A 16,499-nucleotide genomic window follows, 5' to 3' on the forward strand; every position below is an offset into this window, starting at 1 on the left:
TGAATCTTTGTTTATTTGATGCTGAAATTTTTTTTATTATTGTTTTTCGGATGGGGGCTTGCTTGATGAGATTATATTATGAGATTTCATTTCATCAATTGCAACCAAAACACATGTACTTAGAGTTATCATAGAGCAATTCAATGATTCTTTAATTCTTTGATCATTTTGCCATATTACAGTATCTTCATCAATGTATTAACATTTTTTTTGATGCAAAGAAAGCAGGATAGATTCTGCAGAATTGAAGAAGATAGTATTCCTGAATATGAATTCTATAACAATCTAAATAGTTGAATCACTAGTTCATTATATATTTATATGTTGTATATAGGGATGACCAAAAACCTTGAACCCATGGATATCTATTGAGATTATCCGGAGTTTTAAAGGAACTCGCAAAATCCCCACGGGGATGAGGACCCCTCCCCACCAAAGATGCTGGAGCTTTCGTACTATTATTGGAGCCCTGAAAGTGTTCGGTATTGTTGAATGATGGTGATAAAAAAATTATTTGGAGAGAAAAATTATGATTGAATGATGACGATCGAAAATTAGGAAGTGGAAGGATATATGCAGGGAAAATTTGTATTTGGAGGCAAAATACGCCGACACTCAGAATTCTGTATTGTTTCACTTTAACACCCCCATAACAAAACTCCAAGCCAGTAACTTTTTTTAAAATGCTAATAAACAGAGACTTAGAGACAATGGAATAACGTGTACACAAGAAATAATGAAGTAATTTATCTAAGAATTAACAGAAAAACATTCTCCGAAAAAGTATTTCATAATGTACATATTTTCAGCAGCAATTTCCAAGCAATACAACTGAGTAGCATTAATTAAGAAAATGGCCAAAAATCTTGAGATAACTAAACCATATTACCTTGACTCGATGTTGCTTAGGTTGATGAAAAGAGGGGACATGCATTTTAGAAGGTGGGTTTATTTTTAAGATGGAAGTGTAAACTATATAGCCTAAGAATAAATCCTTAGTACCTATTTAAATTTCCTTATATATATATATATAGTGTACCTATAAAGATACGGAAAAATAAGTTGCACAACAGAATAGTAGAGAACAAACAACAAAACAAAATTTTCAATCTTTTTAGTTTTGCTTAATTTTAACATGATAAATACATGATCTCATAGAATAACAGTAAATAACACTCTGTTGCTATAAAGAGATCTTAAACACAAAATCTGTAAGCTATAACTAGGAATATCATCTAAAGAATCAATAATGTAGTGGAATGAAAAAGGATGATAGCAATTGCAAAAATCGGAAGTGCAAAATTAATTAATGTTATGGTATTGCCAAAGTCCTCTGACCCAACAGACACAGAATTTACAAAACTATGATACATATTCAGCAACAGTGAGATGTAATTTCAATTTGAGTTGATGTATTTTACCTTCTTTTATCAATTCAATAAGCCTCTAGCAACCATTTTTCGAAGAAGTTTCTCCGCCATGTCATTCTCATCTTTTTCAAACAAAGCACGGATAACAGTTTCAAAAGTCACAGCATCTGGTAAGCAACCATTGCCTTCCATTTCCGACAGCAGGGCCAATGCTTCTTCAAACAAGCCCTCTCTGCAGAGCCCATTGATCATAATAGTGTATGTCCTCATATTTAGAGGATAGCCTTTCACAGAAAGATCTTGAAAAATCTCTTTTGCAACTACAAGTCTTCCACCTTTGCATAGGCCATCAATAAGTACATTGTACGTGGATATATCTGGATCAATGCCACTCTCTTTCATTTGCTTGAATAACACAAGTGCCTTGTCAACTTGTTTGATATTGAACATCCCATCCAACAAGGAAGTGTAAGTGACTACATTAGCGGGTGGACCTCTCTCGTGCATCTTGACAAGAAGCTCCAAAGCACAAGAGATTCTCTTTGATTTGCTCAAGCCATCAATAAGAGTGTTGTAAGTTACCGTGTTTGGAACCAAGTACTTTCGACGCATTTCTTCAAAGAGACTCAAGGCTTCATCGACCATTTTACTTTTGCACAAGCCATTAATCATGATATTGTAACTTTGAACATTAAGTAACACTCTACTTTGGGCCATTGTGTTGAATACATATTTTGCCTTATTTACCTGATTAACCAAACAATATCCGTCCATTAAACTGCTATAAGTAACCACATCTGGTTTCACACCATGTTTTGTCATCACAGCCAACACATTTTTTGCATCTTTGATCTTTCCTTCCTTGCATAGCCCATCGATCAAAATACTATAGGTATAAACATCTGGAGTAATGTTTCTAAGCACCATATCACTTAACAAATCAATGGCTTCCTTATATTGACCCACAAGACACAATCCAAAAATGAGAGAACTGTATGTGATAACAATAGGAGAAATTCCCTTAGCAAGCATTTCAGAGAATAAATGAAAAGCCTGACTTACAAGTGTATCCTTGCAGAGGCTATCAATAATTGCGCTGTACATGAAGACATCAGGAGCAATGCCATACCGTGGGATCTTTCTCAACACTTGAATAGCAGCTGATGTGTGTCCGGTCTTACAGAGTCCATTAATCAAGATCCCATAAGTGACTTGATTAAAGTGAAATCCATGAGCCAGCAGTCTGTCATGAAAGCGCACTGCTTTTTCAACACTACCACAGAGACAGAGACCTTTCAGGATTGTTGTCAATGTTACCGTATTAGGTTGATAATCCATTCTGAAAATCTTGGCCAATACAGAGAAAGCAAGCGTCATACAACCCATGCCGCAACAACAATTAATTACGATGGTCAAAGTAAATAAGTCGGGAGCGATTCCCCTGGCTTGCAATTGCTGAAAAAGGGAAATGGCGGTGGAGAAATGGTTGGTCTTGGAAAGAGATCCCAAAATCTTGGTGAATTGGATGATGGACGGAGGGCGACGCATAGAGAGCATGCGAGTGAAGGAATCAACAGCTTCATCAACTTGACGAAGGGATGGGGGCTCAGAATGAGAGTGAAGGGATGAAGAGGAAGGGAAGGAAACAAAATTAGGGATTTGGAGAAGAGAATACCTAAAAATGAAAGTGATCCTTGAGGTTGAGGATGACAACATTTTAGTGATTCGCACGTCTAAGTTTGAGGGAGTTTGCTAACCCTACGGAAATAAGCCCGCCCCCCCCCCCCCCCTGCCCCTGCCCCTGCCCCTGTCACCGATTTAATCCTAATAACATAATAATTGGAGGTGAATTATAAGGTACTCAGCAAGATTTAAAGATGTGCTTACGTGGCAAAATTTAAACCACACATTCTAAAGACACATTTTTCACTTAAAATCGTAACTCTTCATAAAGAAAAGTGTCACCTAATGGAAAAAAATAAATTAGAAGATTTAAGAGAAGAAATAATTAAATTATCAAAATTAATAGATCAAAAATTAATGATTTTAACTAATGTTAACTGTAATGACACCGAATTCTTAAAATCAATACAAAATGATTTTTCTCAAAATCTTTATTTTATTATAAGTTTTATTGAATGACTTCAAAAACCTGAAAAAACTTATTTTTCACACGGAATTTCTAAAAAATGTTACCACGGAAATGATTCCCCACATCTTTATCATACTTTTAACCCACAATTAAATTTTATAGTAGATATGCTTGAAGAAATATTAGTATCCATAAAATTTCAAAGAAATAAGGAAAAAGAGAATTCCAAGGAAGAAAAATTTCAAAATATAATCAACATAACAGATTTAAAAGTAAAACCACCACTAAAGTTATGAATATTGAAGAAAAATTAGAAGAAGTTACAATGCTTTTTAAACAATTAAAAATGGCTCAAGAAAATAATATTATGGAACAAGAATTTCAAATAGAAGAAGAATTAGTAAATTCTGACAATATAGAAAATGAAGAACACATCCTAAATTATTCAAGTGACGAAGAACCAGCAATTCCAATACAAGTTAAAAATGAAGCTGGAACATCTAAGGATAATCAATCTCAATTTAAATGGAAACAGGTTTTGATAATTATGCTTTTAAAAAAGGGTTTATAAATAAAGATTCAAAATATACAAAAATACCATCAAAATACGTTGCTAAAATCCAGGAAATGGAAGGAGAAAGAATGCTTGACTTAGACTGTAAAAAGAATGAAAAAGAAATTTTCGAAAATTGGTTGAATTCCTTTTTATTTGAAGCCTTTACTAATCCAAAACTTAGTGAATTGTCTGGAAGAGATATTTGAAATTACATAGGGTTTCATACTAAAGGAACTATAAGAGATTATATGACATCAATAGAAAACCAAATAATAGAAGAATTAGCAACAAAAACAACAGCTTATGATAAGATATTATATATAATGATGATTCTATATAAAGAATTTTTTAGAAAAAATATTATAGATCATAGATAAGAAGTCTATAATAAAGAATATCAAGAAGCAAAAAACTATTTAGCTAATATTCAGATATATGATCTATGTAATGTGGAGTCTTATATATGTGAATATAGAATACATTATTACAAATTAAAAGAAGAAGATAAAAATCATTATCTTAGTATGTATATAACAAAACTTCCATATCCTGCTAATGAATTTATAATGGGAAGATTTATAAGAGAAATAAATAGAGGGACAATTGAAAATAATTTTGGTGGAGCAACCTCTGCAATAAGAGAGGAAATAAAAGAACGTTGTATGCAAGAAGCAACTCAAAAAAGATTTGCAAATATAATTAGAATTTGCTGTCAGGATAATGAAGAGATACCCCAAAAATATGGGCTTAATAAAAATTTTCAAAGAAGAAGAAAATACCAATTTAGAAAAAGAAAATACTATCCAAACTGGAGAAAAAAGAGGTATTTTAGAAAAAAAAATAACAATAAAAACAAAAGACAAAAAAGTGACTATTGCCCGAATAAAAAAAAAATTGTAAGTGTTGGTATTGCCAAGAAGAAGGACACTATGCAAATGAATGTCCGAAAAAGAAGGATAAAAAGGATCTTACTAAACAAATAGAAATCGCTAAGTCTTGTTTCATGGAACCATTAGAGGAATCTGATGATAACTTAGACTATATTTTTGAATATGTCTCAGAAACAGACTCAGAGACTGAGTAATAATGCCACATTTATTACTATAAAAATAACAGAAAAGTTTATAAATGCTTTCATAGATTCTGGAGCAACACAATGCTTTGCTAGTTCAAATATAAAACTTGATTGGAAAAAATTAAAGAAACCATTAAGAGTTAGAATAGCTGACAAATCAATACATAAAATTGACCAAAAAACAGAAATGGCTGAAATTTTTATTCAAAATTATAGGTTCATTATTCCATCTATATATATGTTAGATTCTGGAATGGATTTTATCATAGGAAATAACTTTTTAAAGCTATATCATCCATTCATTCAAGAATTAACATATATAGTTTTAAAAGCTCCACACGATTCTTCAATAAATCAAAAATCAAAACGTATAAAAATACCAACTACTACTATAGATAAGATCTTAAAATTTAAAATATTTTCTATATTAGAGACATGTTATTTAAATTTATACTTTCAGATAAACATTCCAAAAAATAATCTTGAAATAAAGATAGAAGAACTTTTGGATGAAATTTGTGCTGAAAACCCTTTAGATATTAAAAATACAAATAACGAATTAGTAAGCATTAAATTAAAAGATCCTACAAAAGAGATAAATGTTCCAAATAAAATTCCTTATTCCGCAAGAGATAGAGAAGAGTTCTCATTAGAATGTAGAGATCTTTTAGAAAAAGGAATTATAAGATTAAGTAAAAGTCCTCATGCGGCTCCAGCCTTTTATGTCGAAAACAATAATGAAATTAAAAGGGAAAAACGAAGAATGGTTATTAACTATAAGAAGATGAATGAAGCAACTATTGGTGATGCTCATAAACTTCCAAGAAAAGATTCTATTTTAGAAAAAATCAAAGGAGCAACTTAGTTTTCATCTCTTGATGCAAAATCAGAATATTGGCAACTTCGTTTAGACGAAGAAACAAAGAAATTAATTGCTTTTACTTGCCCAACAAAAGAATCAACAAGTGTGTTGCTCTATGAATGGAATGTATTACCATTCGGATTAAAACAAGCCCCAAGTATTTATCAAAGATTTATGGAAGAAAATCTAAAAGAGTTAAATGAATTTGTTTTAGTGTACATTGATGATATACTAATTTTTACAAAACAGGATAAAGAAGATCATCTTCAAAAATTATTAATAGTTTTAGAAAGATGTAAAGAAAAAGGATTAGTTTTTAGCAAAAAAAAAGCAAGAATAGCAAAACAAGAAATAGAGTTTCTTGGATTAATTCTATCCACTCAAGGAAAGCTAAAACTTCAACCAAATGTTCTAGAAAAGGTAAATTTATTTCCTAATAAAATAGAAGATAGAAAACAATTACAAAGATTCTTAGGGTGTATAAATTATATTTCTGATCAAGGATTTTTAAAGAATATAACAGAATACACTAAAAGCTTATTTCCAAAAATAAGTACTAAAAAAGAATGGAAATGGGATGAAAAAGATAGTATGCAAATTCAAAGAATTAAAGAATTATGTGAAAAACTTCCAGAACTTTATATTCCAGAAGAAAATGACTACTTAATAGTAGAAACAGATGCTTCAGACATAACCTGGTCAGGATATCTAAAAGCTAAGAAAGCTATAAAAAGTTTGGAACAAGGAAAAGAATCACTAGATTCTAAATATTCCCCAAAGGAATTACTTTGCAGGTATATTTCAGGGACTTTTACTCCAACAGAACAGAGATATACCACTCATGAAAAGGAAACTCTAGCAGCAATTAAATCTCTTAAGAAATGGAAAATTGATTTACTACCCAGAGAATTTACATTAAGGACAGATTCAAGTTACCTAACAGGTTTTATACGATATAATTTAAAAGTTGATTATAATCATGGACGATTGGTAAGATGGCAATTATTTTTGTTACAATATCCAATAAAAATTGAATATATTAAGGGCGACAAAAATGTTATTGCAGATACATTAATAAGAGAATGGAGTTCGTCTACAACGCATTAGATCAAGAAATTCAAAAATATGAGCAAGAACTCGAAAAATGCAAGCATTATCAGCAAATAAGGACACAGATCCAATCTCTCAAGAAGGCTATTGAATCAATGAAATCAACACAACAAGCAAAACTATCAGAGTTCAGCTAGCTAAGCATGGTGGACAAATCAGGTGAAGAAAAAATTTCAGAAAATAAAACAATTGCTGAAATCATTAAAAAATCCACCCAAGATAAAAAATATTATGTAATTTATAATGGCCCCATAAAAGGAGTATATGATGCCTGGAAAAAAGTAGCACCATTCACACATCAATCAAGGATAATTCATAAAGGAGGGTTTCTAACACTGGAAGAGGCAAAGGAATCCTTCAGGGAATATGAAGCTCTCCATCCAGAGCAAACTCTAAAAAGAGCAGATAAAGCTCCAATTCAAACCCAGAGAACAGGGATAATAAGAAACTGTTTTACTCAAATTTTTGTTCCATTGTTAACAACAAATAAATCAACAATTTTCGAGTTTTGTTTCACAATCTTAATTCAAGGAGCGGAAACGATTCCTTTTGTGGGTGTCTCAAAGTCTCAATTGTAGTTTCGAAAGTAAAATTAAAGATAAAAAGAAAAACATACAAGGTGCCGGAGGCAAAGTAAAATGCAGAAATTAAAACAAACAGGAAATTAAAAAGAAGATGAAAGAAGAAACATGAACGTAAAAGAGAAAAAGACGTAAAAGTAAAGAAATTTTATTAATAAAAACTGAAAGAAAGCAAAGTACAAGTGTTTGAGTTCAGAGGAATTACTTAAGATTCCCAATTTTACTCTGTGATGCCAAGGGGCTGAGAGCGTTTTGGGTCTCTAAGTGTTTTCCAAGAAGAACTGAACTAATTACAACGTATTCCTAAAACTCTATTTATAGACCAGCCTAATCTTAATGGGCAGTTACTCCTTGTACACCACTTGCAGAGAATTTGAATTTCATGTAGCTGTTTCCCACACTTCTTGCTTGATGTAAATTTCAAAATTCAAATAAATAACTAACTATCAAATGATCTAATTTAATCTAAAATAGATATAGATATTATATATAGGAATATTAACAGACAACTAATTATTTATTATTTTTTTTAATTTTCTTATGAGAATAATATTTTGTCTAACATAATGCTCCCAAAAATTTTCACTTGAAGTCATATAGGGATTGAAAGTGAAGAAATTTTGTTTTTTATGATAATAAGGAAAGTATATACAAGTGTATGTTTATTTATTTAGTTAATTTTTTTTTATATAAATGATAATAATAAATGATGATAAGAATGAAATTTCGGAACACCATCTAGAGAGTACGTATTGTACTCTTTCTCCTTTTTTCATTGTTGTTTTGTTTATTTATTTGAATTGGCTCAACAAAAATGAAATCACTCAGTCCTCTTATCTTCTTGTGGTACGTGTGAGAAAGATAATACGCTAGTGTTAAACTTTTCTTCAACTCTGTACTCCCCACGTACTCTCCCAAATTTTATCTGTTACGATTGACCTTCTCTGTTCATAAGGGTTTGATTATACCTAATTTTTTTCAATATTTCAAGTAAGGTTTTACTGTTAGCTCTATCTCTATCTTTTCTTTTCCAATGTCTTTTCTTTTCTATCTTTATCTTATCTTTTCTTTTCCAATATCTTTTCTTTTCTACCTTTTTGCAAGGTATCCCTTATATTATTTATGACTATGAATGTTCGAATTTTACTCTAAAGAATATTTTTTTTATAGCTTGTTTGTTGATCGTTGACAGCCTTAGCACTCAATACTTGAATTTTCAATTTGTATCGTTATGGCAACCTCGAGCCACCATCTGTCAACAATTCCTCCTTCTTCATCTAAAGCTGCCACTTGCGATAAACCTGTTGTCAAGAATGGTAAGGATTTTGCTCCTGAACCAGAGGCCTCAGAATCGAAGACATGGGAATCTCAGGTGCTACTCCCTTTAACCATTGACGGTATGGATTCAGCTTTTGTTGGTCCTATTATCACTCTTGAAGTGGCAAATAAGATAAAAAAATATTTTTCCTGGTCACCCTTAAAGAAGACCCGTTGCTTTTCAAGACTCCATACCCATTGGCTACTTCGATTCCAACAACAGATTATTCAGAAATCCCCCAAAGACCAACATTGGGGGTTACCACGCTTGGTTAAGTAGGGTTGAGACTGAGAAGACGACCTTGTGGAAAGAGATTAGGATATATGACCTGATTCAGCTTAGTAAAATCACCTACACTGTTAATTCAGGATTAATGGGAGGCGCATTGTACTTTTGGGACGAGACTTCTCATACATTTCACACTCCTTATGGTATGATTACTCCTACTCTTCTGGATGTAGCTGCAATAACCGGCCTATCTCCCTTGGGAGGGAAATTTTAACCACTACCCAGTCAACCACAGGCGTTAAGTACTCCATTAACCTTTCTTCCACTACTTATCAGAGTTTCATCCTTAATAACAGAGGTCGAGATGGAGAACCTGTTTCTGATAATGAGCACATAGCCTTCCTTCTCTATTGGTTGAGTGGCATTGTTTTCTGTGCTAGAAATATTCAAGTTGAAATAGCCTATGTCCCATTAGCCGTTATGTTAGCTGAAGGCAAAAAGCTATGTTTGGCCAAATTGTTCCTGGCTCGACTATATCTCACTCTAGATTGGATCACAGCCCATATGAGGGAAAAGAAAAGAATCACTAATGCCGATGGTCCCGTTTGGTTTTTTCAATTGTGGTTATCCGCTATTTTTGAATCCGAGCTACAACCGCGTTCGACCCAAAAAAGTCTTACAGATTCTACGATTGCCGGACAACGTTTGCTCAATTTAGTCTTCCCTGATAGGTTGATGCCCTCACATGACAAGATGAAATACTTCTTCCGTGCTTTTTATTACTTGCCAGAGAAAGACCACAACATAAATTTGACTCCTTTTGCTAATTGTCAAACTGGTCCGAAATGGTTGACGCAATTTCTTACCCCAGCTGGGGTTACACAAAAAGAAAGCATCATTATTTGGTCGCAGTTTTTAACTCCTCAATTACTTTTTGCTGGATTCCCGGGTGAAAATGACCTAAGAACAGCAGTCTATATGCCAAACGCAGTTTCACGACAATTTGGGTTAGCTCAGGCCATTCCGTCTCCATATCATTTTCAAGAATCACAACCCTCGCATGTCAAAACTATTTCATTAGAAGACCTGCTGCGTATTCAGAAAGATAATGCTATACGGAGAAATAAATTCCACTTATTCCCTTTCAAGCCTTGTCCATTGACCACCTATTCATTCTTTTCTTGGTGGAAAAACTATTACTCCTCTATTGAAGTTGCTTTCAATACTTGCTGTCAAAGGATGACCACTGTTCTTGTAATGCAACAAGTGAAAAGAGCGAAAAAGGGTAATTACCACTAAACTATTTGCTCATTTTATTATTATTATTATTATTATTATTATTATTATTATTATTATTATTATTATTATTATTATTATTAGTTAAGGTAATTTCCTCTATTAGTAACATATCCTCTCTGTGTTGTTGCTATTCATTTTCTTCATGCATAATGTCTTCTAAGGCTATCACAATGGCACATGTTTTAATTATTATTATTATTACCACAGAGAACACAACTACCCCACTTGCCACAAATCCTCTTTTGAGAAGGTCTTCTAGTAGGCTTATAGGAAAAAAGAAACGCAATTTTAATAGCTCAAACCGTCGGGTAAAAAGAAGACTTGAACCAATTGAAGCTTCAGTATCTTCAAGTAGTAACGATAAGAATGACACATCAAATACATCCAATGACAATCTTGATGGACCGGTAATTTCTCAACAAAATGAAAAGGCCAACGAGAACATCTCGTCAAGTGATGAATCAGTCAGTAAATTCTCTTTGGAAAAAGATGTTAATGCTCTTAGCGCCAGTGACCGGCTTGCTTCTCAGGTATTCTTATATATTTTCACATTGAAATAACATCATCTTAAAGAACTTACATGGTGATAGTATACTCATGCTGAGTCCCCTTTTATTACCTTTGTCCTCATTTTACCTTTTGATTTAGGTCACTGTGACTCCTACCATTTCTTTGATCGCGCCTAATACTGAAAATATGATGGTTGCCACATCTAATAGACCTATGCCCAAAACCAATGCAAATAAGGTACGGTATGTCATTTAGCCTGATGGTTGATATCTCCTCCTCATATCTTCCTTAGTTTTATGTTAACATTTGCTTTTGTATTTTTGTCTAGCTTCAAGCTTCTGAACTCCCCCCAAGTGAGCGGTCAGAAAAACAAATACCCATCACTTCCATCCATGCTCAGACCCCTAATGTGGTGAATGACTTATTGGCTGATTTAGAAAGTCTAAATGAAGCATATGCATGTAGTATGGATACACAGAAGGCCATAGTTGAATCTTGTTCCACCATTCAAAGTCATCCTTCAACAGAGCAGCCCCATACTACTCTTCCCACAACCAAGATTGTTGACAATTCCATCCTGCTTCCATTAAGCCAACAACTCAGTGTCATTCTATCCAAACCTATTTTGACACTTGCTACGGATCCGCAGTTTAAGGCTCAGCTCTCTGATATTCTTCAAACCTTTTCAAATACATCACATCCTGAGACTACTGATCCTTTGCTGGCTCACCTGCGGATGGTCTATGAGGATCTTTATGCCAAATTTCCAGATTCTCAGGCAGCCATCTCCTCGTGTCAACAACTAACTGAATCTCTTTCTAAGTTGAAACAAGACATCTCCTCTTTTGAGATTGTCAAAGCTACCCTGGCTGTCCATATTACAAAAGCTAAAGATCGGGGTCATGAGCTATCTGAGGAGATTCGAGACTTAGAACAACAGCTGGCTATCAAGAGAGGAGCAAAAAGTAGGCTGGACGCTGCTTTGACAAAGAATGAGGCTCAATTTGCCAAAGCGAGTGGCATGCTTGACAGTAGCAATGCAGCGCTGCAGTTACTTGAAGAGAAGATGCTCTCCGCACAGGAAGTTACCAAAGAAGCCAGAAACTTCCAAACCGTTCTCCAGGCTGAAGTTATTCGTTTGAAGGAGATCTTTGAATCTTAGTCTTGCATTTCTTGTGTGAACCTTTATGATTTTAATATGTGTCTGCAATCTTTACTTTTTGAACCTTCAGAATTTTGTTTATTATTCGCTTTTGAATGCACTTTTATCCTTACTTTGGAGATTGGACACTTGCTATTTTTTTTTTATAAGAAATAAATGCCTACTAGTAATAGGCTTAACAGAATTTCTAAGTCTAAAAAAAAATTTTACATTACTAGTTGAAACTGTCAATGGGGTCTATTCTTTTGTATGAAATAGTCTTGACTTTCAATAGTTAATATCTCCACACTAACATTCTCAATAATTAATATCTTCGCACTAACATTTCAATAGTCTTGACTCCAAGCGCTAATAGACTCAACAGAATTTCTAAGTCAATTAGGCTCTTGTATTTATGAAGTACATACCCAAATGTCAATAAGAGATTATTTTTTTGTCCAAGATTTTCAACCTGATGCTTTGGACATATATTTGTCTCATAAGCTTAATGCTTTACACTGTCAGTAGATTTTGTAATTCAAAGAAATCACAAGGACATGTTAGCTTTTACAAACTGAATTGCAAATATTAATTAGCTCTTCACTTTTTCTTTGACACTTCAACTGGATATTTTTTTGTATCCTTAAACATGTGGAATGTTTATCTCATGTATGCCTGGCCTATATACTTTTAAATATTTTCCATTTATTGAAGGAATTCTTTTTCCTGATCCTATTTCAATAATCTTATAGGCATTTCCAGGGTAAACTTTGTCAACTACATAAGGTCCTTCCCAAGTTGGAGACCACTTACCATAAGTTTTCGACTTTCTTTCTATAGGCAAGATTGTTTTCCACACTAAATCTCCAACTGCAAATGTCTTTGCTTTAACACGGCGGTTGTATGATTTTGACATAATCTCTTTTTGTCGAATCACCCGCTCTAAAGCTCTTAACCTTTCGTCATCAAGTTCATTAAGCTCGTCATACAAAGAATTCCAATAATCTACTACTGGCATCTCATCTTGTCTAGCCACCCTTATACTTTGCAGATTAATATCAATTGGCAATACTGCATCATGACCGTAAACTAATTTATACGGGGTGGTTCCAGTAGATCCTCTTGGAGAATTTCGGTAAGCCCAAAGAACTTGACTGATAGTTTGGTGCCAATTTCTTGGCTGTCTTCCAATGTGTTTTTTAATTAATGCAATCAGAATTTTATTCGCTGCCTCCACTTGTCCATTGGCTTGGGCATAATATGGTGTAGAGGAAAGCATTTTTATATCCCTAGATTTGGCATATTCCATGACCTTTTTCCCAATAAACATGGTTCCTTGATCAGTGGTAATAGACTGAGGAATTCCAAACCTATGCACAATATGCTCCTCAATAAAATCTATTATTTCATTGTGAGTCACCTCCCTTAGAGGGATAGCCTCTACCCATTTAGAGAAATAATCCACACCAACCAAAATGAACTTATGACCTTTAGAAGACGGTGGGTGAATCTGTCCAATAAGATCTAGAGCCCAACCTCTAAATGGCCATGGCTTAATTATAACATGCAGTTCTGACGCTGGAATATGTTGGAGGCTTCCATGTTTTTGGCATTCTTCACAGGACCTGGCATATTTTGTACAATCTCTTTGAATAGTTGGCCAATATAATCTTCTCCTATTCATCACCCATCTCATCTTTTCCCCTGATTGATGGGTGCCACAAATTCCTTCATGCACTTCAGCAAGAGCCAAGTACGCTTCTTTTTCTCCCAAACATGTCAGGAGGTTCCCATCAACAGACTTCTTAAACAAGACATTACTTATTAGAACATAACTTTGAGCCCTATATTTAAGTTTTTTATCGACACTAAGATTTGGATTTTTTAAATATTCTACAATTGGTACTCTCCAATCTTCTGGGTCTAGTTTTTCTAATGACAACACCTCTCTTTCTCTCAAAGGCATAAATATGTCTTTTATCCTTACCAATTTTTCTAGTGTTGAGGGCTTGATCTTATATCTTGAAGCAATTTGAGCTAATTCATTTGCTTCTTGGTTTAACTCCCTTGGAACATGTCTCACAATGATATTATCAAATTTACTTAACAACTCTGTAGCCACATTGAAATACTTTCTCAAATTTTCACTAACACACCTATATTCGAGTGATACTTGACGGACTACAAGCTGTGAATCCCCAAGTATTTCTACGTTTTTAACTCCTCTTTCTAATAATAATTCCAGTCCCATTATTAATGCTTCATACTCTGCCTCATTGTTGGAACATGAATAATTCAATTCAAAGAGGAATTTACTTGGCTCACCACTTGGAGAAATAATTAAAATTCCTATACCAACACCACCCTTATGGCATGAACCGTCAAAATACAATTTCCAAGGCACCAAACCAACGAAACTCAGTAAGTTCTCGTCAACGTCAATACACGGGTGATCAACCAGGAAATCGGCTAGAACTTGACCCTTAACCGCTCTTGCAGGCACAAAATGCAAAGAAAATTTCGTTAAGGCTAGCATCCATTTTCCTAGTCTACCATGAAATATTGGAGAAGACAACATATATTTAAGAACATCAAACTTAGAAATTACATAAACATTCCTAGGAATTAGGTAGTACTTAAGTTTTAAACAGGAAAAATATAAAGCTAAACAAAGTTTTTCAATTGGAGAATAACGGCTCTCAACATCATTTAGCACTTGACTTAGATAATAAATCACTCTCTCGTTGCCATTCTCATCTTCTTGAGCCAGCATTCCACCAATGGTTACTTTAGAAGCTGACACATAAAGTTTTAGAGGTGCTCCATGCCTTGGAGGTGTCATAATAGGAGGATTAGTCAAATACTGCTTGATGTTGTCAAAAGCTTCTTGATGCTCTGTTTTCCATTGGAACTCTTCCTCTCTTTTCAACTTGATCAGAGGCGCAAAAACCTTGGTTTTTCCTGATAAATTGGAAATGAACCTTCTGAGGTAATTGACCTTCCCTAAAAAAGCTTGCAGCTGCTTTTTGTTAGCTGGAGGAGGAGCCTCTAAGATAGCCTTTGCCTTATTTTTGTCAATTTCAATCCCTTTTTTCTGCACCAAGAAACCAAGAAAATTTCCTGCACTCACACCAAAGGCACATTTTAAAGGATTCATTTTTAATTTATGCTTTCTCATTCTTTCAAATGCTTTCTTTAAATTTTCTAAATGCTCTTGTTTAGCATTTGATTTGACAACCACATCATCAACATAAATTTCCATAAAATTTCCAATAAAATCATGAAAAATTTTATTCATCGCCCTTTGATAAGTTGCACCAGCATTTTTTAACCCAAATGGCATCACAACCCATTCAAAAGTTCCTAAAGCACCTGGACACCTAAATGCTGTTTTTGACACATCTTCCTCAGCTATGTATATTTGATTATAACCTGAATATCCATCCATAAAACTTAATATTTCATGGCCAGCAGTAGAATCTATCAACATATCAGCTATAGGCATTGGATATTCATCTTTTGGTGTTGCAGAATTTAAATCTCTAAAATCAATGCAAACCCTTAATTTTCCATTCTTTTTCATGACAGGGACAATATTAGAAATCCAATTGACATACCTTGTTGTTCTTATAAACTTAGCCTTAAGAAGTCTTTCAATCTCTTCTTTAATCTTCTGCACGACTTCAGGGGCAAATCTCCTTGGTGGCTGCTTGACAGGTTTAACGTTGGCTTTCAATGGCAATTGATGTTCTACCAATCCACGACTCAAGCCTGGCATCTCTGCATAATTCCATGCAAAACAGTCGCAATATTCCTTCAAAATCTCCACCATTTCTCTTTTGAAATCATCAGGCAGCATCTTGTTCACATATGTTGGTCTAGGATAATCACCGTTACCAATATCTACTTCCTCCAAAGGATCCTGCACTTCAACCTTTTTTACAATGTCAGTATTATTATTTTTTTCAAAACCTAAAGGACCATCATCATATATACAATCATAAGGTACACTGTCAATGCACCCTTCTCTGCCTGCCATATAGGCTGACAGCCGAGCCAGTTGGCTCGTCAAGCTCATCTAAGTCTCTTCTGAGGCCGCATCCGCCCCGGCCTTAGGGACCAAAATAAAACCATTCATATCTATTTTGCACATCTCAATATTTTCAGGATTAAATGCATTGGTGTCAACGGTCAGCGGCTTGACTCCAGGATTATACATCCTGAACTCCACATGCATCTCATCGTAGTAACAAGTACTATTGTCAGCAAGAACTTCTTCCACTCCTCCATCTTCATTCCAGAAAATCAATTTTTGATGTAAAGTTGATGGAATAGCACCCATTCCATGAATCCAATC

At 34.0% G+C, this 16,499-nt stretch overlaps 2 protein-coding genes across 3 annotated transcripts; one reads left to right on the forward strand and one right to left on the reverse strand.

The window, feature by feature from the left end:
* Nucleotides 1–215: 215 nt before the first annotated feature.
* On the reverse strand, nt 216–3,127 carry LOC148565999 (uncharacterized). 2 transcript variants are annotated; one of them, XM_088487927.1, is made up of 2 exons: nt 1,422–3,127; nt 216–469 (listed from the first exon to the last, which is right to left on the reverse strand). In XM_088487927.1, exon 1 carries the CDS (start codon nt 3,084–3,086, stop codon nt 1,431–1,433), a length of 1,656 nt encoding a protein of 551 aa, XP_088344053.1. In that variant the 5' UTR covers nt 3,087–3,127; the 3' UTR covers nt 216–469; nt 1,422–1,430. The 2 variants fall into 2 exon arrangements, with proteins under 2 accessions (XP_088344053.1, XP_088344054.1); XM_088487928.1 differs by lacking the exon at nt 216–469 and having other exon boundaries at nt 1,256–2,571; nt 2,844–3,095.
* A 7,304-nt stretch (nt 3,128–10,431) lies between these two features.
* Nucleotides 10,432–12,163, forward strand: LOC148566000 (uncharacterized). The gene is made up of 4 exons (XM_088486559.1): nt 10,432–10,477; nt 10,699–11,021; nt 11,140–11,238; nt 11,330–12,163. The coding sequence occupies exons 1-4, from the start codon at nt 10,432–10,434 to the stop codon at nt 12,161–12,163; spliced, it is 1,302 nt and encodes a 433-aa protein (XP_088342685.1).
* Nucleotides 12,164–16,499: the final 4,336 nt, after the last annotated feature.

The sequence above is a fragment of the Arachis ipaensis genome, chromosome B5 (genome assembly GCF_059453495.1).
Source record: "Arachis ipaensis isolate K30076 ecotype BB chromosome B5, ASM5945349v1, whole genome shotgun sequence".
Lineage (NCBI taxonomy): Eukaryota > Viridiplantae > Streptophyta > Magnoliopsida > Fabales > Fabaceae > Arachis > Arachis ipaensis.

Coding starts and splice junctions, on each gene's coding strand:
- LOC148566000 (XM_088486559.1), top strand. CDS start 10,432: ATGACCACTGTTCTTGTAATGCAACAAGTGAAAAGAGCGAAAAAGG. Junction 11,022..11,139: donor GTGACCGGCTTGCTTCTCAG/GTATTCTTATAT, acceptor CTTTTGATTTAG/GTCACTGTGACTCCTACCAT. Junction 11,239..11,329: donor CCAAAACCAATGCAAATAAG/GTACGGTATGTC, acceptor ATTTTTGTCTAG/CTTCAAGCTTCTGAACTCCC.
- LOC148565999 (XM_088487927.1), bottom strand. CDS start 3,086: ATGTTGTCATCCTCAACCTCAAGGATCACTTTCATTTTTAGGTATTCT.